Source organism: Vidua chalybeata, chromosome 23 (genome assembly GCF_026979565.1).
Source record: "Vidua chalybeata isolate OUT-0048 chromosome 23, bVidCha1 merged haplotype, whole genome shotgun sequence".
In the NCBI taxonomy this organism is placed as follows: Eukaryota; Metazoa; Chordata; class Aves; order Passeriformes; family Viduidae; genus Vidua; species Vidua chalybeata.
This window is the reverse complement of record NC_071552.1, coordinates 6,607,428-6,634,625: the sequence shown is the minus strand read 5'-3', so window position 1 is coordinate 6,634,625 and position 27,198 is coordinate 6,607,428. Positions and strand designations below refer to the sequence as shown.

Genomic DNA, 27,198 nt, shown 5'->3' with positions numbered 1-27,198 from the left:
AGGGGCTGCCCAGGGAGGTTTGGAGTCCCCACCCCTGGAGGTGTCCAAGGAACACCTGGAGATGGCACTCAGTGCACTGGGCTGGGTGACAAGGTGGGGATGGGGCACAGGTTGGACTTGATGGTCTGGGAGAGCTTTTCCAATTTAAATGATTCTGGGGTTCTGGGATTCTGTTACCTTGGGCTGAGCCCGGCGTGTGCAGAGGACAGACTTGTGTGAATGCAACTTTTGAACCAAGATCCTGAACAACCTGGAGACAAACAGCCCCAGTGACCCCTCTGGTCACCTGTGATGCTGAGCCTCCCCTCACACCCTCTGCCACCTCCCTGCACAAACACCACTTCCCTGGGATCAGCATGTGTTGGAACTGGGGGTGTTCAGCTTGGAGAAAAGAAGACTCAGGGGTGACTTTATCACCCTCTACAGCTCCTGAAAGGTAGCTGTGGGCAGCTGGGGTTGGGCTCTTTCTCCAGGCAGCATTGACAGAACCAGAGGACACAGCCTTGATCTGCCCCAAGGGAAATACAGGTTGGATTTTAGGAAGAAGTTTTTTACAGAAAGGTGATAAAGTTCTGGCTGCCTGGAGAGGTGATGGAGTCACCATCCCTGGATGTGTTTAAAACAAGCCTGGATGTGGCACTGGGTGCCAGGGTTTAGTTGAGGTGTTGGGGCTGGGTTGGACTCGATGATCTTGAAGGTCTCTTCCAACCTGGTCATTCTGTGAAATCTGTGAATTCTGTGATTTGGAAAGTACCACACATCCCAGCCCAGGCACTCCCACAGGCTGCATGGACACAGGGACCTTCACACATCCACACACCAGGGTTCTACCTCCTTGGGAGCCCCCAGCTCTTCCCTGGCCTCAGCTCCTGCACAGCATTCTGCTTGAGTATTAAACACAGGAATTACACAGACCCTGACACACTAAAAACTTTAAAACTGTGCTGGAGCGAGGCCAGAGAGCTCAGAGCCCTTTGGGGACGTGGTCCTTTGGCCTCCCAATGTTGTTGTATGTGAATATTCTTTCCATTTCCCTATGGAAACCTGCTCAAATGACACTGCTCTGCAGGAGAGCAGTTTAAGGTTTCCCTGGACTGGGGCAGATCTGTGGGCTCAGATTCCTGTTCCTGTCTCCAGTACCCACAGCAGATCACTCATTTCTCCAAGCAGTCCCAGAAAATGACCCAGACCATCTCTGCAGTGGGAGGGGGACGCAGCTCTTTCCATTCAGCCATGAGAGCAGCCTCATTTCATTCCCAAGAAAATTGCTCTCCAGCCAAAGAACACTGGTGATTTTCATCAGAGCCATTTACTCCTCAGAGGCAGCTGAAGACAATTTGTCCCTGTGACACTCGGTCCCATCCTTTGGAGCGTTTATGAGGCTGGGAAGGGGAGAAGCTGAGGCAGCAGGAGTCCTTGGAACAGGACAAGGTTCTACCTGCCTGCTGTGAGAACCCTCAGCTGCCCTGGGCCCCAGCTGTGGGACTTCAGGATGTGCTGTAAGGATTCCCAAGATTCCTGCTGCAGAGATCTGCACTTGAGCTGCCCTAAAGCAGAGCTGCAGTTCCTGTTTGCAGAGCTGGCACTGCAGGGAGGGAGAGGGCACAAAACAGGAGGGAAAAAGGGAGTCAGGTCTGCAGCTGCAGCCAGGGCACCAAACCCAGCCCAGGGACAGCACTGGGACACGGGCCAGGCTCCCTGTGCTCCTGGGGACATCGTCCTGGGGGAGGGAGCAGAGCCTGTGCTGCATCTGGAACATCTGCAGCTGTCTGTGCTGCAGCTGCACTGGCATTTTGGTGTTTTTTGGTTTTTTTTTTTTTTTTTTTTTTTTTTGTTTGTTTTGGTTTTTTTTGTTTGTTTGTTTTTTTTGGTTTTTTTGTGTTTTTTTTTTTTTTTTTTTTTTTTTTTTTTTTGGTTTTTTTTGACGTGTGGGTTCTTTTTTCCAGCCGTGGATGGAACTTGTTGTGTAAAGCACAGTGGAAATGTATGCAAAGGGCTCCTATCTCCCTGCAATCTGTGCAAGCAGGTTATTTGCACTAGTTATGTAGAAAAACTACAGGAGGAGTGAAGAAAATGGTAATTTTTCCTATCTTTGGCATGTTTTGTACTATTTCATCACCTGCTTTTGAATCCTCAAGGGAAGGTGGTTAGAAAAACTCATCTGTTTTTATTCACAGGCATAGAGAGGAGAAATATTTACAGGATTGGTAGATTCCAGATGCACTGGCACAAAGAAAACTGTTTAATCTTTTGAGAAGTTAAAAAATCGTAAAAAAAAAAATATTTTTTAACCTGAAATTCCTTTTCCAAAAGAATATAATCATTTGGAATGCGAATATAATCTTGAAGTGAGCCCATTAAAAAAGAAACAAGGAAAATCCTGTTTCCTAAAAAAAAACCAGACTGAAGAATTCCAAGTCGAGTTTTATGAGCATCATGAGTTTCTGCTGTGCTATTGGATGAGCCACTTCATTCTGCTCCCCCAGTCCCTTATCTGCCAGCCTGTTGTGTTCTCCTGTCCCTTTCCCTGACCTTATCTCAGTAACTTCAGTCAGCAGCAGTGGGTTGGAGTGGGGCAGTTTATGCTACACCAACATCCAGTGTGGAAGGAATGATGGAATTTATGCCTTATAGGGAGAAATGGGGGAGGAATAGATGGGATTTCAACATTTCTACGTAGTTCTTAATTTTTATTTGCCTCTCTCCTGGGTGTGCTTGGTCCTTTATTGACACATGATGAAAGTTCCATGTGAAGCTGAGGGCTCCACGCTGACAGCAGTGAACGCAGAGCTCTGTCAGCTGCACTACAGAGACACCCTCGAGGCCACTAAAAATGCAGGGGGAGGGACACTTTCCCCTCAAATTTCTTTCAGCCTGAGTGACTCAAGGCCCAAGTCACAAAGTGTTTAAAAATTCAGAGGAGTGCAGTTTTAAACAGAGATTTTCTTGACAAAAAAAAAAAAAAAAAACAGACTTTTCTTGGCTTTATATTTAGCAACTGCCTGGCCTGAGACAGAATGAGCAGAGGTTTGGGTGTAAGGGGAAATTGTGAAGGAGCACATGTCCCTGCTCTATTCACACAGTGCAAGCCCAGCTCAGATGAACTTTAAACAGATTGTTAATGTCAAAGCAGCAGTCAGAGCAAAGCCTGAGTGGCTCTGTCCCTGTAAGGGCCCTGTTTTATCAGCTGGTGCTGCCTCAGAGGAGGGAACAGTGTGCCAGGGAGCTCCAGTGGGCATTTACATGCTGGACAAAAGGAGCTGCTAGAGGAAGCAGCCCTGAGCTCATGTCCAGCTCTGAGGCAGATGTTGGGGATGAAATGCAAGGAGAAAGGAGGGCTCTGAGGGCAGCACAGAAGGGAGGCAGCCAGACCCTCCCTGCAGGAGCTGTTAACCGTGGGGTCTGTTTGCTGCAGCCCCTCAGTGCAATAGGAGGTTTTGTCTCTCCAGCTGCTTCAATAAAAGACCTTCTGCCTTTCCACACTGCTCTTTTTAATCCAAACTTGTGGCTCATCCATGCAGCCACGTTCTCCTGAAAAGCAGAGAACCATTTGTGACAGGGAACTGGCACAGGGACAGGCTGGCTCCAGGGGGGGTGGGCAGCAGTTTCACCCCTCCCTAGAAACTTATCCAAGGAGGAGCTGAACAGAGCCCAGGGAACAAACCCAATGTTCCTGCAGCAGCACAAAGGGAAAGGAAAACCCAATTTAAGGCTCCTGTCCCTACACAGGAGTTACAGAGCACAGAATGGACTTTTGCTCTTTATCACCCTACTTGGGAGTGATAAATTCACCCAAATATTCATTATATCAATTCAACTTCTCTATGTAGATAAGGGATGTGCTTCATCCTGTCCCTGCCCATGGCCATGGACTGGAACAGATGATCCTTAAGGTCCCTTCCAACCCCAACCATTCTGGGACTCTGATCAACGCTCACAACTTTATCCTGACTGAGAGTCCAGTTTGTCAATAAAAATAAGAACAAGAAGCAGGGCTCGAGTTGCAGAGAAAAACCTGAAACACCTGACTGAAGAACCCACAAACAACTCCAAAGCCTGAAGGAGCCTCAAGAGGGTTATTAACTTTTAAACTCCAAGGTTTCTAAGCTATAACTACATGGTCAGAATTTCTACTAGATAAAAAAACAAATGGGTTATTTGAAACCATAAAGAAAATCAAACTATTCCAAAATGAAAGTGGCAGAAAGATACATTTGATCTTACTTGCTGGTTGAAATGAGCTACAGATCCATGGATGGATTTGGAATACCTCAGCGGCCTTTACAGTAGTGAAATTTATTGTGAGAAGATTTGATCCTTTCAGCTGTGAACTCAGAGAGAAACAGTGTCTCAGGCCTTGCTGTCTGTGTGAGATTCCAAACTGTTCACATCAGGAACAGAAAATGTGCCACCAGTTCACCAGCTCAGCAAAACACAAGTGTGACAGTGACACGTTTGATGCCATGGCGCTGGCTGGAGAAGCAGAGATGGCATTTCCAGCCTGGGTGGGGCTGCACAATGAGAATTAATCCTTTTTAACCGTGTGGTGAATGCAGAGCAGAGCAGAACGTTTTCTGCCGAGGATATTATTAACAAGATCTAGTTTTAACCCAGTCAAACCCAGGACATTTATATGCAAAACACTGACCTTCTTTGGTGGCAAGCCGTGAGGAATCTGTGTGGGATGGAGTGTTGTAGACCAGCAGTGAGCTACCTGCAAGGCAAAGAAAGGGAGTTAGGGCAGTCTGGGCACACTCTGCTACGGGGAGCCATGAGGGCAGGTAGGGTATGTTGTTAATGGCATGAAGAAAACTAATTTTGCTGTTAATTAGGCACACATTTTCTGTGAAATTCATCTGAAAGCTTGGTAGCTGCACGTCACACGTGCCGCTGTTTACTCACTTGCAAAAAATAAAGATATTTGTCTCCTTCACTGAGTGCCTTGATGTCCCCCATTGAAAACTGATCTTAAAGGGTGAGGTTGTACAGGCACAGGATCTATCCCAGCACAGCCTCCAGAAATGCCTGTGGCACAGATTGTGACAGCATAAGGAAGAAGCTTTTCTCTCTCCGGCTGTGATAGAGAAATTTCCTGTTTGAGGAACAGGCAGGAGAAAAGACACAAATTGCACTGTCAGGACCTTTTTGGCCATTTTTAGAGTGTCACATGCTTGATTTGGGGCCAGCAGCTGCACAGCTCTCACTGGGATTCCAGCATCTCCCTGCTCTGGGGAATTTGGGAGCAGCTCCCTTGGTTCAGAGAGGCCTTTCCATCCAGCCCCACGTGACACACAAGTGCAGCACAAAAAGAACCTGTTGGAAGTGTCTCTGTTCTGCAGTCTGTGAGGGAAATGTTAATTTCTAAGCATTTCCCTCTGCTTCTCCTGTAAGCTCTCCTGGAAATGGAGGAGGAGATCCTGGGAGTTCAGGGAAGCCAACATGAAATACCCACTTCATGGCTGTCTGGTTAAGTGTGCTCACATCACCCCCTGGGCTCACCTTCCCTGCACTCTTGGAGCAGCTGGTGCTAGGTCAGTGACAGCCCTGACAAGGCAGAGGGTCCTGTTTGTCCTGATGGCGTGGCTGGAGCAGCACCAATCCTGCCCTGAGTGCTTTTACAGCTCTGCAGATCCCCTCCATGCAGGGGATGCCCCTGAGCATCCCCAGCCCCTCAGCAGGGCAGGAACCCTCTGTGCAGGTACCACAACAGCAGCCGAGCAGGACTTGGGGCTGAGCCCTGCAGTCCCACGTTCCTCTGGTGCACATGGTCCCAAATCACCTCGGCTGCCCCTCAGTGCTCACAGAGTGTCTCTCTCCTGTGAGAGCTGAGGTTTGGGCAGTTCCCTGCCAGATTTGAGAGCCATTGCAGGTGCTGGGTCCTGCTGGCCCTCTGCCCTCTGCTGCAGTGGATTTCTGTCCTCCCCAAAGGCAAACAAAGCCAGAGACTGCACAAGCCAGCAGGACACAGAGGCAGGAGGTGCTGGGAAACAAAGCTGCTCGCAGGGAGGGAAGGATGGATGGTACCAGATGCTGCAAGTCAGGGGATGCTTCCAAAGACCAGGATGGATGGTGAACGAGGAGGTAAAGAGTTCAGGGGGATCCCAAGGACACCCTGGCTCTGAAAGCTGCCAATAGCCAAAAGGATTGGCTGAAATATTTAGGGAGATTGGCTGCCGGAGGAATTGAAACAACTCCGTCCATGTAACTCATGTTTTCATCAGATGGCTTCTGGCTTTGGCATTTCTTTCTTGAATATCTGTGGGGAAACTCCTGTCCACCACTCTCTCCTTTTCAGGTTATTTAAAGCAATCCTGAGTGCAACGCCCAGCCCAGCTTCCCCCTGCCAGACAGGGAAGTACTGGGGAATTCAGAAACGTGGTTTTCTATGACTAAATGGGCTGCAAATGAGCGGCTGGGGCGGTGGGGGTGGGGTGATGAATAGCACTGAGCGAGCAGGATCAACCTATAGCTACTTTAGGGTAAAAAAATGCAGCCCAAGCCACTGAAAAGGACCGGCGCCTCCCCCGGTTTAATTGCTCAAAGTTCTCACCTTTGCCCGGCAGTCTGAGGTTTCTGGTGGGAACACCACAGAGAGGGAAATGTGTTTCCTATTAAGGGTTTCAATGGAGGAGGGAAAGGGAGAAAAGCAGAGACCCAGACCAGGACAGAGGGAAGCAGACAGACAGACAGACACAAACCAGGCTGCTCCTCCCTCTCTCCTTCGGGGGCAGAGCTTTGGCTGTGATGAATTTTCATTTTTGTTCCTAGTCCCCCTCCCTGGTCAGCGACACCATGGATGGCTCAGCTCTCTGGTATGGTTAATGCAGTGAGGGCTGTTCTCCCATAATTAATGTTTAAACACGTTATTTTATGGCACCCCCCACCCTTCCCTTTCTTTTATTTCCCTTGCATTCATTACAAAACGATGGAGAAGGGCTGAAAAGCAGGAGAGTTTTTCCCATAAACCCCTCCCTCTCACAAGGCAGCTCATCTGAACATCTTGGTTCCACAGTCTCGAGGTCTATTTAATTTGAAAGTCTTTTTCACCCTCACCTTCCCCAGGCCCTGCATGGCTCCTGCTGGAATCCAGGTCCTGCTGCACTTGGCAGGATGGTTTTGTTGGGCATTAACACATGGCTCAAAACCACTGATCAGTTTTCTACTTCTCACCACAGCCTCATTCTTTCCCCTTCAGGCTCTTCCCCTTTGTGCACACCCCACAGCCTGGCCCCCACCACCAGGGAGGGAAAGGATGGAGGTGGCAGCTCAGCTTCTTTTGATCTTCATCCCAAACACAGCACGGATGCATCCAAAACTCCCTTTCCCTGCCCAACAGCTGCCTGGAGAGGATTCACCAGGCAAAATGTGCTGGAGAAAGATCAGTCTGGAGCCCCACAGTGGGTGGGGATGAACAAAAAGAAGGCAAATCAAGGCATGGCTTCACAATTTTGGAGAGGGAACTAAAAGAAGCATGCAAAGAAAGATGATTGTTTGAGGGGGTAGACAGGGAGTTCCCTGAAAAAGCCACTGTGGTGCTTTGGGAGGCTCCAAAGGATGGAGAATGCTGCAGGACTGATCCTCTCCTGAGGATCAGAGGAATTCCTGCCAGCTTCAATAGCTTATGTCAACAGGAAACAACTGCACCATTCTGAGCCAGCCTAAGCTGGAGACTAAAGGTGCTGTGGGATGAGTTTAGGTTACTCTCAACTGCATTACACAGCTCACCTTGAGCCTTCCACTGCTAAAACTGAGACTGAGCTTTTGTTGAGGTCATGAAGATGTTGCTGGTTTATTTTTTCAGTCTGGACTCAGATGTGCCAAAATAATGTATTTCATAGGCAGCTTTAAGGAAGTTTTCACCCTGATTAGGAGTATAAAATGCTGAGAACCTTCTGGGAAACCTCATTTTCAGGGGGTCTCCTTGTTGTGTGAGCAAACAGCTCAGAAAGGTCAGATCAGCTTTGTTTCTTGGAAAACAAACCCCAAAGCTGAAGATTCATAAATCATCACATATCCAGTTTAATATCCCAAGACCACAAACACCTTTAGGGAGCCTGGGCAGAGACAGTCCAGCCTGTAGGTCTGCAACTCCCCCAAATCCTCCCGTGCTTGTGGCCATCACCTGTTCCCTACCCTAAGCAGGGAATGTCTGTGGGACAAACACCCTTCCAAAAGGGGGAAACTCGTGAAAAAGAAAGCCCAAATCTCCATGGCACTGAGCTCCAGGCTTGGCACTGAACAGCCACTGGTCTGGAAAAGCCATCAGCTCCTCTGGAAGGCGTTACTCCACAAGGGAGACAGCCAGCACTGCCCAGAGCAGCCTCTCCTCGGGCTGGGAACAGCTGCAGGGAAGCAGGAATGCTCTGCCCAGCTCCAGCAGCCAGGAGCTGCTCTGATGAGCACGGCACTCATAGCACGTCTGGGATCAGCACACACAGATCCATCATCCTAAAGCTGGGATGGACTGGGACTGAATTCTCTGTAAAACAGGAGTGAGCAGTCTGCCTGAGTTCAGCAAGGTTCCTCAGGTTTTGCAGAGGCTTCATAGCACAGAAATCACTGCAGGCACTGCCCTGGCAGGACAGGATGTTTTGATGATCATTATTGCAGCAGCACTTCAATATTGCAGCTGCACCAGGGCTGCAGTGCTGGGCTGTGGAGGTGTGAGGCACAGCCCCTGCTCCACAGACCCACCATCCTGTGATAGAGAAGGAATGCCATGGCTGACTCTCACAATTAAAAGAAAATATTATGTATATGCTAAGAGATGTTTTATAGATTTATAGTTATGTTTGGCCCCCTTGCACTGTTATCAGGGGGTGGCCTGGGTAGTCAGGGCATTTGGGAGGGACAGCTCGTTACTGTGGCAGCACCTGACCTCCAATCAAGATGTCAGGCAGTGATCTCCACCCCTGGACAGCAAAAGAGTCAATGGACAGAACTTTGGGAGGGGATAAAGGGTTAAAAGGTGAAACCTCCATTGTGTGGCTGAGCACATAGTGGGAAAAATCCTCTGCTCCTGGCACTGCTATATTTTCTCTATTCAGTCTTCTGTTGTATTTTTGATAAGGTTTTAATAAACCTTCTAAATTTTTGGAAGTATCATTGCTCACAATCCCAATGGAGGGGCCCAGCAAGAAGGCAGAATGGCTGGTGCCACCTTACAGACTGCAAAACCTCCTAATTCCAGGTATTTAAAGGCAAGGTGTGACCCAGGGACTGCTGTCCTGAATGTCAGCATGCCCTGGTGCTGCCTTGCTGGCCATGGAGAGCGGTGTGACCGTACTTCAGACAAGGGCAGGTGGGATCAAGCAGGAAGTTGCTCCTGAGCAAATGGGCAGCAGCAGAAGGTAAAAGTGGCCACTGAACCAAGGTTTTGGGGCTTATGCCATGAGATCAACAATGCAATTCCCCTGATACTGCCTTTGGTCAGCCCAAACAATGGGACACAAACACTGGGGATGATCCTGGAGATGCCACCTGGAGAATTCTGCTCCTCTGCCAAGCTTTCCAAATCCAGCCAGCTCCTGTGCTTTGAACCCATCCAACTCCATCTCTCTGACAATTCTCAAACCTTATCAATAAGACAGTTCAAGTGTCTCACTTGGGTGTTTATCTTGTGAGAATTTAGATGTGTTTCCGGTTACAAAGTGCCTGATTTCCCCAACCCCAGTCAGCCAGTTTGGCCAAAGCACTGCTGGCTGCACAAAACTGCCTTCCCATTTCCCAGGAAATTGTCTAATTCCACAGGCAATCCTTCAAAAGCTTCCTGTGGACTAGCAGCTCTTTTCTGATGAAACAGAATTAAATTTGCCAATGATTTTGCATGGGAAATTATTTTATTGTCCAGTCACAAGGGACAGAAACTGTTCAAATCCAACAGTTTGGTTTTTTTGTTGTGAATCATTTCCTTGGCTCGACTTCTCAAGAAAAATAAAGGTGGGGCTTCCAGAGGCACCCATCTGTGATCTAACTTCTGTGCCACTGGAATCTGTGAAACTCCCACTGATTTTGGGCAGGAAGAGATCAACTTTGAAGAAACACCCTAAATTCTGTATCTCTGCTTCACTGGCCAGAGGAGACATCTTCAGCTGCCTTTCATCACAACTGGATTTTCTAGTAGAGAAAATACACTTTTGCCTTTCTCTCCTTGTGCTTCCACCTTGATTTATGACACCTTCTCCTGATTTTTGCGTGCTTACATAATGATAGTCCTATAAAAGCTGTTTCACTGGAAAAACAGCAGAGCATGTGGGGCCCAGCTCCAGCTCTCTGCCTCATCAGAGCACCTTTACCCTCAGCACACCTTTGAAGGGAAAGGAAATGCTTTTAGCTCCATTTCTAGGTGAAGAGGAGACATTTGGAACCTGTGGATATGATCATGATTGCACAGAAGTCTTGGAAAAGCTGAAATCTAAGACTCCCAGCATCAGGTGTATGTGCCATCTCTCAGGTATTTGGGTGCTGGAATAATACTTTTCCAGACTTCTCACAGCTTCTGGGTTTGGGGCTTAATAGAGCAAAAAGGGGGACTGGTTCCATCCCATACTCAGGTGTGGGGCAGAAAGGAGCAATAAAGAGCTTCCACAACCTTTTTCTGCTCATTTGCATAACATCTGCTCCAGCACATTTACATATGGGGAATCACTCTTGGGTTTTTAACTCTCTCCAACAAACCTGGGCCTGCAGGAACACAGGAAAGCTCCAGCCCTGGCCAGTTGGGGGTCCTGTTTATGGGGAGGGCACAGCCCTCTAACTACAGAGCTATGGAATCATTTGCCTGAGACAAATCAGTTAATGTCAGGTTTCATTTCTGTGACAAATTTGTGTATTTTTATCACATAACCACAGATGTTGTTATCTGTAAGACTTATCTAATCTTCTCCAGACCCCTGCTTGGTTCTTCACCTCCCTGATAGCACCAGTAGCTCCATCTGTGTTCATCTGAACTTTCCAAGCCCATTTTATTCCTCGTTTCCCTGTTTGCTCTCTCTGCTTGCCTTTCTCTGTTCATTTCCCCGTCCCTTGCTGCAGGAGGAGCCCTGGGGGCAGGGGCTGGGCTGGGCCAGGGCAATACTCACTTTCCCTGAGGTAACTGAGGTGAGACAGCAGAATTTCTGTGTTGTAGGGGGAGGTGGTGCGCAGGAAGTCGTCCTTGTTCATTTTGCAGAGCTCTTTGCCATCCATGTTCTGGAAGATGGTGGTGTCGATCTCCATCAAGCCGTACTCCTTGATTGCCCACTCCAGCCACTGGCGCACGTGCTCCTGGGTCCAGAGGGTGGGATCTGCCGGGAAAGAACAGAGGATGGGCACACACACATCTCCAGAGTCCCTGCAGCCCTGTCAGAGCGCAAGCCATTGTTTCCACAAGCAGATATATTGAATTTACTGACCCCCTTTGCCAGAATGAACAGGCACTGTGCTGGAGCAGGGCTCAGGATGGACAGCCTGGCCTCGTCACTGCTGGCTGTCCCACCTGCCCAAAGCTCCCTCCTCTGCTTGGGAACAGCCCTGGTGACATCTGACTCTTCTCTGTCTGGAAAAAAAGCTTCCTAAAGGAAGCTGAGCCCTTTGAGAGGGAGTTCCTGTCCCTGTTCTGCATGGCTGTGCAGTGGCATCAGGGCTGTGCGAGTCCCACCACGGGCATTAGGGAACCCACAGCTGGCACGAGAGACCCTGAGCATGGGGTGTTCATGGTCAGCAAGGGGACTCAGAAAATAAAAAATAAAATATTAAAATAAAATAAAATAAAATAAAATAAAATAAAATAATGGTGTGGCTAAAACAGAGCCACACCCAGCTTGTCCTGGGTGTGAGTTGGAGTTATTCACCCCAGGCAGGAGCACAGTTCTGCCTCCACTGTCCCTGTAAAGCCAGCCAGCTGTGCGAGGCCAGGCTGGATTTTGTGCTGTCTGGGCGTCCCTGAGTGTCAGCAGAGCTCCAGCTGTGGGATCTTTATTGCTGCTGATGACGTAAGAGACACTCCGAGCTCGGCTGGAGCTCAGGCCCCGTGGAGATGAGTGGCTGCACCAGTGGTTAAAAAAAGAAATCAGCCTTTGAATTCTGCAAAGGGCATTAGATCAGAGGGCCCCAGCAAGAGCTGGTGCCACAGCACTTGACAGTAATTTTCAGAGCATATCAGCATTCTCAGATGTTTCCTGTGCTGCTGCTCCCCACGTAGCCGATTTCCAAGCTGGAGCTGCGCATTCATGTTCTGCTGCAGCTGGAGAGGATTGCAAAGAGGTTCAAACTTTGGAGATGTCTGATGTGTCATTAATAGCTGGTCCAGCTCTGAGACAAACCTCAGACACCTCAGACCCCGGGGAGCCGAGGACACGGATCAGGAACACGCCCAGGGCTCTGGGGGTGCTGTGGGCAGAACAAGAAATGTCTCTGCCTGGATTTAGCGGGTATGAAGCAATGCCTCAGCCCAGGGCTGGACACTGAGTGCCCAGGCTGAGGGCAGCCCTGGGCACAAAAGGTCAGGAAGAGCCCACACCTGGCATTCCTGGGCACCTGAGCCCTGGGGTAATGGAGGAATTGAGACCAAGGGAACTGAAATTCTAACTGAGACCTTTCCCCACTGCATCACCAGAAAATCTGAGCAGCTGAAAGCTGAATTCAGAACAGGGAATTTACAACCCCACACCTTTGCAAGTCTGCTCTGAGAACAACAGATGGATTTCTTTCAGGTTTTGGCAATAGTTAATTGAAATTCTGCTTGCTAAGCACTGGCAAAAGGCTGCAAATTTTACAGTGCAAGTACTCAAGGGAAGATTCTTTTTTTTTTTTTTTTTTTTTTTGTTTGTTTGTTTAATTGAAAGACTTATTTGTCTTGAGTTTTGAAAACAACCCAATATCTAGAGGGCAGAGTGGATTTGTGGCCTCCCTTTAAACACTGTAAAAGACATTGAATGGTGTCTGAAATTCTGCCTTCTTGAAACATGGCTTAGAGCTCATTATTACTACTATTGTAAGCCTAATGTGACATTATTCTTGCTTATCTTCACGCTAATGCGCTATAACTCTCCATTCTGGATTAAATTAAAATATCCAAATGCCTTTCTTGGATGACTTGGGCCTCCTTCCTGCAGCCAGAGATCTGGGATGATGTTCATTATTGTCTTCCAAAGTCTGGTAAATCTCTGCTCTTTCACAAGGATCTCAAGGGTTTGATTTGTGGATGGTCATAAGTGGGAGAAAAGTCCTTTTCTTCACTTTCCTTCAAAGAGGAGATTCCAAACCTGCTCTTCCACTGGGGGTACTGAAAGTAATTTCCCCTATTTAAACAATGCTAAACTTCAGCTCACCCATTGGTTTTTTAAACATACAGGATAAATACTGCCCCTGGAACACCTTTAATAACTCAGGGACTGGTTGGTGCCAGCTGCACCTTTCCAGACAGGGTGACACTGGACACGACTGTGCTGCTGTCCCCAGGCAGCTCAGCCAGTCCCTCAAACATCAGCCTGAATGGGACTAAGAGCTTTGCCGTCAATCCTTTATTGGCTTCTCCTCATGCATTCAGTTCAAGCTTTTCCTTTTCATCCTAAATGGCAAACAAATGCTTGGGAGTTGTCATCTGCTGGTGGGCAAGCCACGCTTTGAGAAAGGAGCTGAATTCCACGAGTGCATTTCCTCCTGCCCTCCCTGCCCTGCTGAAAGCCCCAGAGCCAGGGCAAGTTCTGGGATGTCACTGGGCCAGCACTTGGCCCCTTTGCTGGAAACTTCCTGGCCCTGGCTGTTTGTAAACTTCACAGGGAAACAGCTCTTCATTCCAGGTTCATGCTTCCCCCCACAGCAGCTCTCACCCCTGACTGTCCAAAGGCATCCAGAGCATCCTGCCAGCTCCAGGCAGCAGATGTGGATACCAAACAAAGCTGGACAGGAAAGTTTCTGTGTGACAATTTTTGGAAGGATAATGCAGTTCCTGAAAAATAGAATTTTTTGGGGTTTTTACTTCTAAAAAAAAAAAAATGGAAACAAAATAGCTCATTTTGAATCAATCAGTGTGACTTGAAAGTGCAGCTGGATCCTGAGAGCACCAGGGGAGTTATAACTTGGGCCCACTTCATTCCCCTTTGATCATCCCCTGCATGTCCCAGGAAGCAGATTCTCCTCTAACACATGACAGGAGATGAATTTGGTTTAGCACACCAAAACAACATTTCATTCTGGGAAAAAAAAAATTAAAAGAAAAAAAAAAGAAAAGAAAAAGCACCAATTATCTGCTGCCTATCCTCATTCAGATCATATACTGGGACATGGGAATTCCCACTAGCCAGAAACGCCAATATTTTCCTTATATATTTCTGTGGTTTGTAAGAGAGAGAATTCCTCTGGGAATGGATAAACAAACCAAACAAAAAACTCTTCCAGGCAGAGCAGGGACAGCTGCCCCAGCCCGTGGTGGTACCTGCAGGGACGATGACCCTCCTCTCGTTGGTGGTCATGTTGGGGGGAGGCCCGTTCTTCTCATCCATGTAGGTGCTGTAGCTCATGGGGTTGGACTCGGTGCCTGCTCCCACCAGCTTCCCACACTTGTTCATGCTGCAGTCCACGGGGGACTCCCTGCAAGGCAAAGGCAAAGCTGGGTCACCATCAGTGCCCCTCCATCCCTGCACACAGGAGGGGCTGGCTCACACACACGGACACGGGCCCATGGGGGGCATTGGCAGCTCCCTTGTGGAGAGGCCATTCCTGACATGGTACTGGGTGTCATAAGGGGTCTGTGAGGCACAGGGGATCTCTGATAATGCAGGGGGAGTCTCCAAGGGAACGACTCCAGACAAGGCAATGTCTGCAGCGGCTCTGAAATACCAACACTCCCAAACCAGGTAAGGAGGCAATGCCCAGGACACCAGTCTGTGGGTTATGCCCAGTCTCTCACCCCTGGCTGCTTAGTGCATTCCAGCAGTCCTGCAGGCAGGCTGGCTGCTCCTCAGAGCCCTGTCAGGCTGTTCCATCCTTCGTGGTGCTAAAACACCCCTGGTGTTGCACTGGAGCCTGGCAGTGGCACACAAGTGCTCTGCTCACCTGCCCTGAGGTGTTTCTGCAGAGCTCACAGGGACACAGGAACAGCCTTTTCATGACGTTAACAAAGCACCCAGAACATCCACCCAAAGGGACAGGGCTGTCCCCAGAGAACACCCAATGGCAGCACAGTCTGATTTGTACAGGGCTGAACAGGATGGAACTTGTCTATTCTCAGAGCTTCAGAGCTGCAGGAGCATTTGGACAACGCTCAGGGACAGGCTGGGATTGCTGGGGTGTCCTATGCAGGGACAGGAGTCGGTGATCCTTGTGGGTCCCTTCCAACACAGCTTGTTCAATTATTCTATTGTTCAGTTATTCTATTCTTCTGTTATTCTATTATTATATTATTTTCTGATTAATAGTGCCACAGTTCACTACCTGGTGAGGAAATGTGGGCATCTTGGATGGCCCAGGCACGAACCAAGAACTTCAGACCCCACTACTGGGTGTGAAAAGGGCTCTGGCCCCAGTTTAACTCCTGAGGTGCTGGAGTGACAAAGAGAGGACATCCAGCACTGTGCTAAACCTGGCCTACTGCAGACCCTTGGGAAGGCTCTGGGAGAACTGTGAGTCTCCAAAGCCCAGACAGGGAGCAGGGATTGTGCTTTTCTTCAGCTACAGGAGCAGCTCTTGCCTTTCCTCCCTTCCAAGCCCAACCCCGAGCCTTCCAGGCACACACAGCACATCCCACTGCGAGGGACTTCCAAGGAAGGGCACATCATTGCCCTCACTTTCCCAAGGCGGGAATTAGTGCACAACCTCTGCACAGAGCAAGCCCAGGCTTTAATCCCAGATTTAATCCCATTTCGAGGGCAGTTTAGGCCATGTTTAATCCCAGAGATGTGCTCCTCCTCTGCCAGAAGCCAAGAGCTTTGGGAGGGAACCATTCCCTGCAGGGTAAGAATGGTGACAGTGCACAAATCCCACCCTCTGAGTTCAGCTGGCAAGAATTCCAAGCAGGACACTAAACAAATTTGTCTCTTAACCTGAACTGGGGGGGAGGGAGCAGTGCCTGAAATTCAGTTATCATGGCCGGGAGATAAATGCTCCACCGAGATATTCCAAGGCAGACGGTAATTTTTTCCTCATGTCTGACAAAGGGAATGTTGCTGGAAAATGGAACTAAGATGTATAACTTACACATGTTTGAATTTAAGGGTTTACTGGTTTGCCTACTGTTTTTCCAGGCAGGGAACCAAAATCCGCCTTCAGAGAGGCAACTGCTGTGGGCTCGATGTCCCTGAGGCAGCCGGGAGAGGCTGAGGAGCCGCAAGGACACGGGGGTTTCACAGGGTGAATCGGCACTGCTGGTTCCCTGTGGCACTGCTCCTGCCAGCTGGGAACGTGCCTGGGCTGCCAGAAAACGGCCCCGGAGCAGCAGAGAGGAGCTGAGTGCTTGAGCACAGAGCTGAGGGCTTGGGCACAGAGCTGAGGGCTTGGGCACAGAGCTGAGGGCTTGGGCACAGAGCTGAGGGTTTGGGCAGGGAGCTGAGGGCTTGGGCAGGGAGCTGAGTGCTTGAGCACTGAGCTGAGGGCTTGGGCAGGGAGCTGAGGGCTTGGGCACAGAGCTGAGGGCTTGGGCACAGAGCTGAGGGTTTGGGCAGGGAGCTGAGGGCTTGGGCAGGGAGCTGAGTGCTTGAGCACAGAGCTGAGGGCTTGGGCACAGAGCTGAGGGCTTGGGCACAGAGCTGAGGGCTTGGGCAGGGAGCTGAGGGCTTGGGCACAGAGCTGAGTGCTGCTGGGCACGGCCTGGGCCAGGGAGGGCCAGGGGATGTCTGAGATCTGGGTGTGACAGAGTGATCTGGGTGTGGCAGCATGATCCAGGTGTGACAGAGTGATCCAGGGTGTGACACTGCTCCAGGTGTGACAGGATGATCCAGGTGTGATGATCCAGGTGTGACAGAGTGATCCAGGTGTGACACCATGCTCAGGGCTGTGATTCTGTGCTCCAGGGGCTCCTGCTGTCCTCCAGCATGTCACATTGTCCTCCAGGGTGTGTCACCATGATCCAGGGTGTGACACTGTGCTCAGGGGTATGACACTGAGCTCCAAAGAGGCATATCCTGCTCCAGGCTGTCACACTGTACTCCAGGCTGTCACAGCATGCTCCAGAGTGACACTGTGCTCCAGGCTGTCACACTGTACTCCAGGCTGTCACAGCATGCTCCAGAGTGACACTGTGCTCCAGGCTGTCACACTGTGCTCCAGGCTGTCACAGCATGCTCCAGGTTGTGACACTGTGCTCCGTGATCTCACATTGTGCTCCAGGCTGTCACACTCTGCTCCATGGTGTGACACTGTGGCCCAGGGTCTCACATTGTTCTCCAGGGACTCAGTCTATTGTGCTCACAGATCACTGTCCCTGGTGAGTGGCCAACCTCCTCTCCTGCTCTTCCTGGGATCCAGAGTTCTCTCTCCCATCCTGCTCTGGAGTAAAATTTCCCTGGAAAATGCCCCTGCAGATGGGACAGGCACTATTTATGATCAAATAATTCTATATATTTCACTCATACAGCTCCAGGACACAGGGAATGCCTTCCCACTGCCAGAGGGCAGGGATGGATGGGATATTGGGAAGGAATTGTTCCCTGGGAGGGTGGGGAGGCCCTGGCACAGGGCGCCCAGAGCAGCTGTGGCTGCCCCTGGATCCCTGGAAGTGTCCAAGGTCAGGCTGGACAGGGCTTGGAGCAGCCTGGGACAGTGGAAGGTGTCCCTGCCCATGGCAGGGGTTTGGATTTGGATGGTGTCTAAGGTCCTTTCCAGCCCAAACCTCTCAGGGATTTTGTGAGTCTGTGATATCCAGACTCTTGGATAACAACACCTTGTAAAGAGCCTCTCCATGTGGCATGGAATGAGCACAGGGACAGAGCAGAGTCCTTGGCTGTGCTCCCTGCTCACATCGTGCACACCCACATGACCCTGGCAGTGAAGTAACCAAAATAACCGTGGGACTGCAATATCCCCTCAGGTTTTTGGGATGCTTTTTCACATGACAGACTCTGCTCTGGCAGTTCAGACCCTGCCCATCCCTTGCTCTGTGCCTCAGCAGCCCAACCAGAAACCTCTGGCAGAAAGGCGTGAAGAGAACTTTAAGGGACTGAGATGGCCCTGCCGGGCACTGTGGGCAGAGGATCCACTCCATGAATCCCCCAGGACACTGAATGTGCTCCAGATGCCTGGCAGGGTCGTGTCCCTGTGGCTGCAGAGCTGCCTCCCTTCCCTCTGGGGAAGTTTTGGGGATGGCTGCATCCAGAGCTGACCCTGTAGGACACACATAACTGTGGATAGCATCACCCAACTGGGCAGGAGGCTGAGCTGTCCTTGAGAAAGCAGCAGGAATCTTCTGTGACAGCAAGTGAGAACATCCTTAACTTTGTGTCCTCTGGAACCCAGCATTTCCTACCAAACACAGCCTTTTCTTAGGAATTGGGACACTTCTGCCAGTCTGAGTCACCCCTGCAGCCCCTGCCCTGCCCCAGCAGGAGGACGGTGTAGGGACGGATTCAGCCTGGGGAATGAATGTCAAAGAAGAGCAGGGAGCTGTGAGCCATGGATGAATTCATAGAATATCGCTCCTTCCTCAGCTCACACATCACCCAGGGGCAGGCTGGGATTCATAGAAATCCTTCCTCATCATTTGAAAGGGTTTGTGCCAGGGCATTTCAGCTGCCAGATCAATCCCTGGCTTTTCCCAGATGTTGCAGTGCTCTCTGTGCTGGATTTGCTCAGGCTGTGGATGTGCACAGGTAAATGGGCACAGGCTGGTTTCACAAGCTCTCCAGAGCACAGTTCCTGTGGCAGAGGCAGAGTCCAAGTAACAGGAAGCACAACTCATTCCCACTGTCCAGAGGCTCCTTGTTCCAGCAGCTCTCTCTGGGGATGCCAAGAGTTTGCATCTTTTGTTTGGGACAGTTTGTCCTACACTGGCCAAAATGGACAAGCAGCTCGCCTGACACTGACCAGTAAATCCTCTGTACAGCTCCAGCCTGGGCTTCAGAGGTGGGGAAATCACTGTCCCAGGTCTCTGTCTAGGAACCACCTTTGACTTCTCCTTGAAAGAGCAAAATAATGGATTTCAGGAATTTCTGAACCTGACTCGGGAATATTTCCTCCTTTCTATCCCTCTTTTCCTATCCTTTCGTTACTCCTTTCTTCCACCTCTCTTTTCTTTTTAAATTTGCTGCTTTTTGGTGTAGAACCCCATTTTAATTTGTTTTTGTTATTGTTGAGTGAAGGAAGGAAGAACAGACACCAGGGTTCTGCCTGTGGTCCCCTCTTACAGAGGGAACAGCCAGCTCCTCCAAGCTTGCATCTGCCTGTGCTTCAACCCTGCTTTCAGGAATGCCTCGGGAGGAGGGAAACTCCACTGAAAGAGGCTGCAGAGCTGCCAAAAGGATGGCAAATTCAGATTGTTTGTCCCAGCCAGGTAAAGGCAGACAGGAGGGAGATGCTGGGGCAGAAGGAGCCGGCAAATCCCACTAGAGGGCTCACACGCGGCTCCGCGGGGAGCTCATCCCTGCAGGCACCAGAGCAGCTCCCCTTGCCATGGGCTGACACAAACACCTTGGGGGGCCCGAACCTTGGCGGTATTTTCATGTTCTGGAGCAAGAGAAACATCAAATCACGGAACCCCGGTGAGGTTTGGACTGGAAGGACCCTTCAAGCCCATCCAGTCCCACCCCTGCCATGGGCAGGGACACCTCCCGTTACCCCAGGGTGTCCATCCCTTGGACACTTCCAGGGATGCAGGGGCAGCCACAGCTGCTCTGCAATGTCTCTGCAGAATGGCTCCAAAGCATCTCCAAATTTCATTATTTCAAAATAATGAAAATTATTTTGAAATAACACGGACAAAATCCGTGCCACAGCTGGGATTGCCCAGGGAAGTTTGCCCACATCCATCAGCACAGGAGAACTTTCACATTTGAAGATCAGGCACATTTTATAATATTTTTTTTTAATGGCTCACTAAGTTTAGCTGCAAATGCAGATTCGGTAAATTTGGTAAAAGCTCAGTAAATACAGTCAATACTGGAATTAGTTTTTAATTTATGTAAAATATGAGGAAAACTATTATTAACATTGGTTGTAAATTCAGTTAAACTTTACCCAGTATCCCTCTAAATAATGCTCCTCCTTTATTCAGTAAAATTTCAAATGTGAGATTTTTTTTTGTTTATTTTGTTTTGATTTTTAAATATAATTTTAAATGGGTTTTGCTCTAAGCAAGGTGCTTTCTGAGGGCAAGGGCAGATTTTGAGGCCATAACTTGCCTTAGGGTCTGATACTAGCAGAGGAGTTAATGAAATTTCTACATCTGAATGTTGCAGTAATACAGAATTCCCATCTTCTCCCCTAAAACATTGATGACTGCCTGAGCATCCCCTACAGACAGTTAGGATGCACTTATCTGGAAAATTCTTTCCAGTTTGAGGATAAGACAGGGGTCCTGGCATGGGGTAGAAAGCTGGGTGGGCTTTCCATGTTGTTTAACACTTGGAGGGGTCCTTCAAAGACCCTTCTGCCACCCTGCTGAGGACCAAACCCCCACCACACCCTCAGCCCTGCTCCTGGTCTGAAGGAAAGGGCAAAGCTGGGCACTGTCCCTGCTGTCCCCTGGCACTGGCAGTCCCTGGAGCTGTCCCTGGCAGAGCACACAACCCCCCAGCCCCGCAGCACTCCCACCCAGGTGACAGCACAGCCTGGGCTGGTCCTGCTGGGGGCAGCTACAACTCAGGGAGAGGACACTTGAGAGCAAGAGAGGCAGAGCCAGAGGGGCACTGCATGTTCTTCATCCTGCAGCTGGAGTTAGGTGGGATTGGCATTGGCATTGGGTTTGGCATTGGCATTGGCATTAGCATTGGGGTTGGGATTGGGGTTGAAATTGGCACTGGTGTTGAGATTGGGACTGGGATTAGCATTGGGGTTGGCATTGGCATTGGCATTAGCATTGGGGTTGGGATTGGGGTTGAAATTGGCATTGGCACTGGTGTTGAGATTGGGACTGGGATTAGCATTGGGGTTGGCATTGGCATTGGCATTAGCATTGGGGTTGGCATTGGCACTGGCACTGGCGTTGGGATTGGGATTAGCATTGGGGTTGGCATTGGCATTGGGTTTGGGTTTGGGATTGGGATTGGCACTGTCATTGGGATTGGGATTAACATTGGGGTTGGTGTTGGGGTTGGCATTGGCATTGGGTTTGGGATTGGGATTGGCACTGTCATTGGGATTGGGATTAACATTGGGGTTGGCGTTGGGGTTGGCATTGGCCACTCACACGTGTGTGGGGTTGGCCAGGCAGTTGATAGGCTGGGGAATGAGAGATTGGAGTGGCCCAGTCCATCCCCACTGGACTGGGATGGACATGCAGGGCAGGGATGAGGGGATGGAGGATAGAAGAAATGTTCTCCTGTCCTGGGTGCCCTGGAGCTCCCATGCTAAGACGTTATCCAGAGGCAAGGTGAGAGCTCTGGCAGTGCATGGCCCTGACATTCACAGCAGCCTTTTCTTCTCTCTTGACAGGGGGTTACCTCTCTTTAGGGACACTGAGCACAGATTTTATGTCCAAGAACCTTGGAGTCTTGAGCAAGTCTGTAATGAAGGATTTCCTGTTTGCCCAGAACCAACACACTCCAAGGGCCTTTCCATGGCTCCCAGGGCTCCTACAGCTGTTCATGAATCAGTTTGTCCAGGCAGAGCTATTTCCCTTTTTTCTGAGCAGAGGAGGAAATGGGTACAGAGGAATCATCACGGAAGGACAGCCCAGGACATTTCATTCCAGAGCACACAGAACACTCGGACAGTTTGGGTGTACAAGTACGGACACACTCAGGATGATAACAGAGCCTGTGCTTACAGGACCTGCAGAGCACAGACACATGTGGTTTATGGCAGCTCAGAAGATGTGGAGGGCTCCTTTTCCCTGCCAGATTTCCCTGAGACAGAGGAGTGGAAAGGCAGGAACCCCTCTGTGTGCATGGGTCTGGCACTGGGGGTGTGAGCAACTGCAGCAACCACAGAATCCCAGGATGGTTTGGGTTGGGAGGGACCTTAAAGCTCATCTATCCCATCCCATCCCATCCCATCCCATCCCATCCCATCCCATCCCATCCCATCCCCTGCCATGGGCAGGGACACCGCCACTACCCCAGGTTGGTCCAAGCCCCAGCCTTGATTTGGGCAGCCTGGCAATGCTGCAAAGGCTCCTTCCTCCTTTTCCTGAGAAAACTATCCTTGGTAGCCAAAGGTAACCCCCGTGATTATCAAAACTCCTGGCACTTTCAAGATCCATCCTTCTCTTGGTGTTATGCTTTTTCAGGAAATTACTAATTTTCCCATGTTTCACCCCAGTTCTGAGACTGGGAACACAGTGCAAATACCCACGGGGTTTTCATGGAGTCAAGAAATGCTCCTGAGGTACAATCAGGGTGAGATGGAGTTCAGCCTGCCAATGATGCCCACAAGAGAGCAACTGCCACAAAGGCCTTTATCTGAGGGCAAAATCAGCATCTACTGTACACTCACGAGGAAAAAAGAGCATGCTGCTGTTTGATGTCTTTAACAGCATCATCTCTCTGTAGAAGGCTAAAAGCATAAGGCTGCTTTCTGTTTCCAACTCTCTGCTCTGCTGTGTTCTCAGAAACCAGGAAAATGTGCTGCTGAACTCATCCTAAAGTAGAAAAACTCTTGAGAGTTTCACCATGAGACACTACAAATGCAGAAATGTTTGTGACTTAGACATTCAAATCATATTTAAAATTAATGTGAACTCTAAAAGCTTTTGCTAAAAACCAAAAGTGTATCTATATTATATCTATATTTAAAATTGAAAAAGAAATTGAAATTTTTACACTTTAAAATTATGTTCAAGAAGGTGAAATTTGTTTCCAGGCTGTGGACTTGTAGTAATGTTTCTAAAAGGGGCCACCTGGGCTGCTCTAACAAAATATTGTAACCCTGGATGCTGAGAATTTCAGACTTTCTGTGCTGACAGGCACTGACCCGTAAGAGAACACTGCATGTGACCTGAGGCCGTGGAGGAGGCTTCCAAAATTGAATGATAGAACTGAAAATTGAATGATAGATAAATGGGTGTGGAGTTTGAATAGAAGTGTGTGATATCACAGGGTGGAAAACTCAGAGTTTAAGGGTTTAGAATACAGTAATATATATAAGGCAAGATGGAGGTTTTAAAGCAGAGGCTGGTCCTTCTTCTTCACCTTCTTCACCTTCTTCACCTTCTTCTCCATGGGTTTGGGTGCTTTTGTGTAATTGGACAGAAAAGTCCACATTACAGGCCATGGGTGGTTGGTTATTGGGTTAAAAGTGAAAATAATTGAGGTGTCATTTCTTAATTGGACAGTTTAGCCTTAAAAGACCTTGTAGAGAGGGATACAGGGCCATTTTTCACCTTGTTAAAGTACCGTAGAACTCAGGCTTGTGAGACTGTGACATAGATAAGAACTAATAAGCATCTGAGTCCAAACAAAAAATACCATCTCATGATTTAATCCCAGCCTTAGCAGAAAAGAAGCGAAGAATCCATTAACAAAATGTTTTCAAGCCCTTCAATTTCCCATTGACAGGGAAATGATTCACCTCTAAGTACAAATGACAGGGGCTGGGCTGTCCTTTGGCTGTGAGCTGGGCAGGTTACACCATCCCCAGGCACCCTGTGGGGGTTCACACAATGAACCTTCTCCAATGACTCCTGAATTCCCTGTGTCACCTCTACCCAATCAGAAGGGGTGGGCACAATTATTTTTATTTTTATTTTTATTTTTATTTATTTAAAGTCTGCAATGTGGACTTTTCTGTTTAATTACAAAATACTACTTAAACTTATGACGAAGAAGGAAGAAGAAGGTGAAAAATAACTTGGTTTTGTTTTAAAACTTTTATCTTGTTTTATATTAATAATTACTATATTTTAAAACTCTAAACTCTAAGTTTTTCACTTTGTGATATTATATTTTTTTAATTAACAATACACTTGTATTTTTAGTATTATCAATTAATTTTGGAAGTTTTTTTTACGGCTTCAGGTCAAATGCAGTGTTCTTCTGGGAATCAGAGTCTGTTAGCACAGAAAGTCTAAAATTCTCAGCATCTAGAACTCCAACAGGCACAGGTTCTTGGTTTTGTTCCACCTCTCAGACTCCCATAAAGGACCTCAGTCTCATCCTTCTCCCTTCTCCACAGAATTCACAGAATTCACAGAATCACCAGGCTGGAAGAGACCTTCAAGATCATCGAGTCCAACCCAGCCCCAACACCTCAACTAAACCCTGGCACCCAGTGCCACATCCAGGCTTGTTCTAAACACACCCAGGGATGGTGACTGCACCACCTCCCCAGGCAGCCATTCCAGAACTTTATCACTCCTTCTGTGAAGGACTTTTTTCTAATATCCAACCTAAATTTCCCTTGATGCAGCTTGAGACATCAAAAAGCTTTCCATTCCCAGAAGTTTGCTTATGCCCTGGTAGAACACAAATAGAAAGTGTCCTTCAGGGAAGCCCTCGCAGCCCAGCAGTGCAGCTTTCAGTGCTTCACTGACAGAAACTTCGATTATTGCTGCATGTTCCCTCTGTGAGCCCCTGGAAACATGGCTCAGCCATGGGGTGCTGAAGTCAGAGGTGAAATGTGGGGTTTACAGCAGCATTTGCAGCACGAGCTCTGACCCGGCAGTCTCATGCCCAGTCCGTGGAGTGTCCATGGAGACTGGGAGGGACACATCCTGCAGGACCTGCATGACCAAGGTGCTCAGGCTGTTAAAAATGAGTCATAAAAGAAGGAATTGCAGGAGAGTGGGACATGGCCTTGCACAGAAAGGTTTGTTGATGTGCAGGACAAGAGCACAAACGGACAGTGTGTGCTTTGCCTTTGTTTGGGCTCGGGGTTTGGATTCAGGAGCTGGGTTCAATGATCCCTGAGTGTCCCTCCCAACCAGGTTGGGTCCCTCCCAACCAGGACATCCTGTGATTCCGTGATTAAGACTCTGTAAGTGTTGCCTTACCTGGATCCGTTCATGTGGTCGTACTCCCGTTTGACACTGACCCTCACGGGCTGGTTGATCCACTCCTGCTGGGGGGGCAGGGGGTTGATCTTGTGGGGCTGCCCGAAGTCGGGGCTGCCGGAGGCCGTCATGTCCTTGGGGAGCTGCGCGGCCGCGCCGTACGTGGGGTCGAACAGGGACTGGTCGTCGCTCACCACCGACAGAGCCTCCTGGAGAGAGACAGAACCAGCCCTCAGAGCCATGACTAAAGCAGGAAGTGCCCTCTGGTTCTCCCTCTGAGCTGGAAGCATCTGCAGGGCCCCACAGCTGCCCTGTGCTGGTTGCCACCGCCACCTGCCTGAGGAGCAAGGGCCCGGAGTCCAGGAGCCCCTATGCAAACCAGGGCTTGCTCCGCTCTGCTTTGCTGGATGCTGGCTTTGGGTGGGAGCAGTGTTCAGGTTCACTGGAGCACTGCAAACAGCAGAGGAGCTGCTGGGGCTGTCACCTCACAGGGGCTGTGTCACCTCATGGGGGCTGTGTCACCCCAATGCTCACTGTGAGCAGTTCAGCCCCAGTGCTAGTGACCGACCTGCCCACCTGCTGCACTGCTGCTCCAAAGCCAACTGGTGTGTATGGGAACACCTCTGGAGTGGCATGTGAAGGTCTCTGCGTCTCCTTTCGGAGGGTTTGTGTGCTGTTTGTGTTTTGAGGTTGCTGCTGAAGGAGAAACAGGCAGAGCAGGTCACAGTTATGGGTGTTTGTGGTGAGGGAAAAAATGCATTACTTTACACTTTTTTGTTTATTTTGTGGGAAGTGAAGGGCTGGTGTGTTACCCAACTGTGCATTTCTAGAAATGCTTGAAAACAGGAAATTGTTATCCTTTTTTTTTTTTTTTTTTTTTTTTTTGATTTTTCCCTCCCTTGCTGAAACTCCAAATATTGACAAAAAGTTCTGGCTATCAATTTCCTTGTGTGGATGTGCTCGGGTTTTCCAAGCGAGGAGTGCCGGGCTCCTGATGGCTTTGGCACAGCCCTGCCTGACTCAAAGTGCATCTGGCAAGGGCTGCCTGCTCTGGAGAGAGCTCAGCTAACCACACACAACACAGCTGCCTTTATGAGTGGCAGGGCAGAAACCAAAGGAGGAACATCCTGCATTGAAAGCAGCCCCCACTTTCATCTGAGCGGATGGAGCAGACTCCAAAACAAAGCTACAGACTCACCTACTCTGGGCACTTAGTGCTCAAAATCCACCCAGCAGTGGTGTGTGGGCTGCAGAGGCTCACTGAACACACAGCTGAGACGTGGTGTGTGCTAACCCCCCATGCTCAACATTCACAGGGCACAGGGAGCTTCTAAAAATAATAATTTATTGCTCTCTCCCCGCCCCCTTCCCCCAAGTAGTTGTTTCAGAGGTTTGTTTTGTAAATTCTTCCATAACCAGGGAGGGAAATAGAAATTCTGACAGCTTAGAGAAGTGCAGCTCCTGGAAAGACACGAGAATCTAAGCACACATCAGATACCACCAGGCTCATGATATTGTCACAAAAAGCATCAGTAATTCAGTAATTCAGAGTTGGCTGGGTAAACACGAAAACCCCCCTCAGCCTGAAGTTAACCCACTTGAAGAGAGTCAGGCCTACAAAAACCAGCACTTTTCTATCTCTGATCTCAGATCATGTAACAAACCTAAACAAGCCAAAGTGGATTAGAATTTGAGTGGGCCTGGCTAAGCTTGAATTCAGAGGAACCCTCAAACATCTGCATCAATCCTGCTGAAGTTCCAGCATTTGCTGCACTTTCTGGTCAACCTCTCACACTGGTTACAGCCACTAAACAGCAAAAAAGGAGTTTTAGCCCACACTGCCCAGTGGTGGTTGGTGAAAGGAGGTCACGCTGTGTTCAACCTTTCCTGCAGCTTTTCCTTGCTGCATTCACAACCTTTCAAAATTACCCCTCCCTTTTTCAGCTTTAGAGTAAGGGAGGGAATGGAAGGTGTCCCTGGGAAGGATTGGTGTGAATTTATGTCAGAAACTCCTCAAAGGGCTGGCATTATCTCCAGGCTGCAATCTTTGCCTGTGCAGGAAGGTACAAGAACAAGAGACGGTTCAGTCTTAAAGGGGATCAAAGCCTTCCCATCAGAGATCAGGATTTGCTGCTCCTCTG

General features: G+C 49.2%; 1 protein-coding gene across 5 annotated transcripts in view; it reads right to left on the bottom strand.

Annotated features, from left to right (window-relative positions):
• FLI1 (Fli-1 proto-oncogene, ETS transcription factor) overlaps positions 1–27,198 on the bottom strand; it is an 86,846-nt gene that overhangs the window by 14,589 nt on the left and 45,059 nt on the right. For 3 of the 5 annotated variants that reach the window (XM_053963440.1, XM_053963442.1, XM_053963441.1), the window contains 4 exons: positions 25,058–25,266; positions 14,417–14,571; positions 11,082–11,285; positions 4,649–4,714 (listed from right to left, as the gene is read on the bottom strand). In XM_053963440.1, the coding sequence (XP_053819415.1) occupies positions 4,649–4,714; positions 11,082–11,285; positions 14,417–14,571; positions 25,058–25,266 (634 nt within the window). Of the gene's footprint in view, positions 1–4,648; positions 4,715–11,081; positions 11,286–14,416; positions 14,572–25,057; positions 25,267–25,633; positions 25,754–27,198 lie in introns of all 5 variants that reach the window. The other 2 variants (XM_053963439.1, XM_053963438.1) reach the window with 1 other exon arrangement.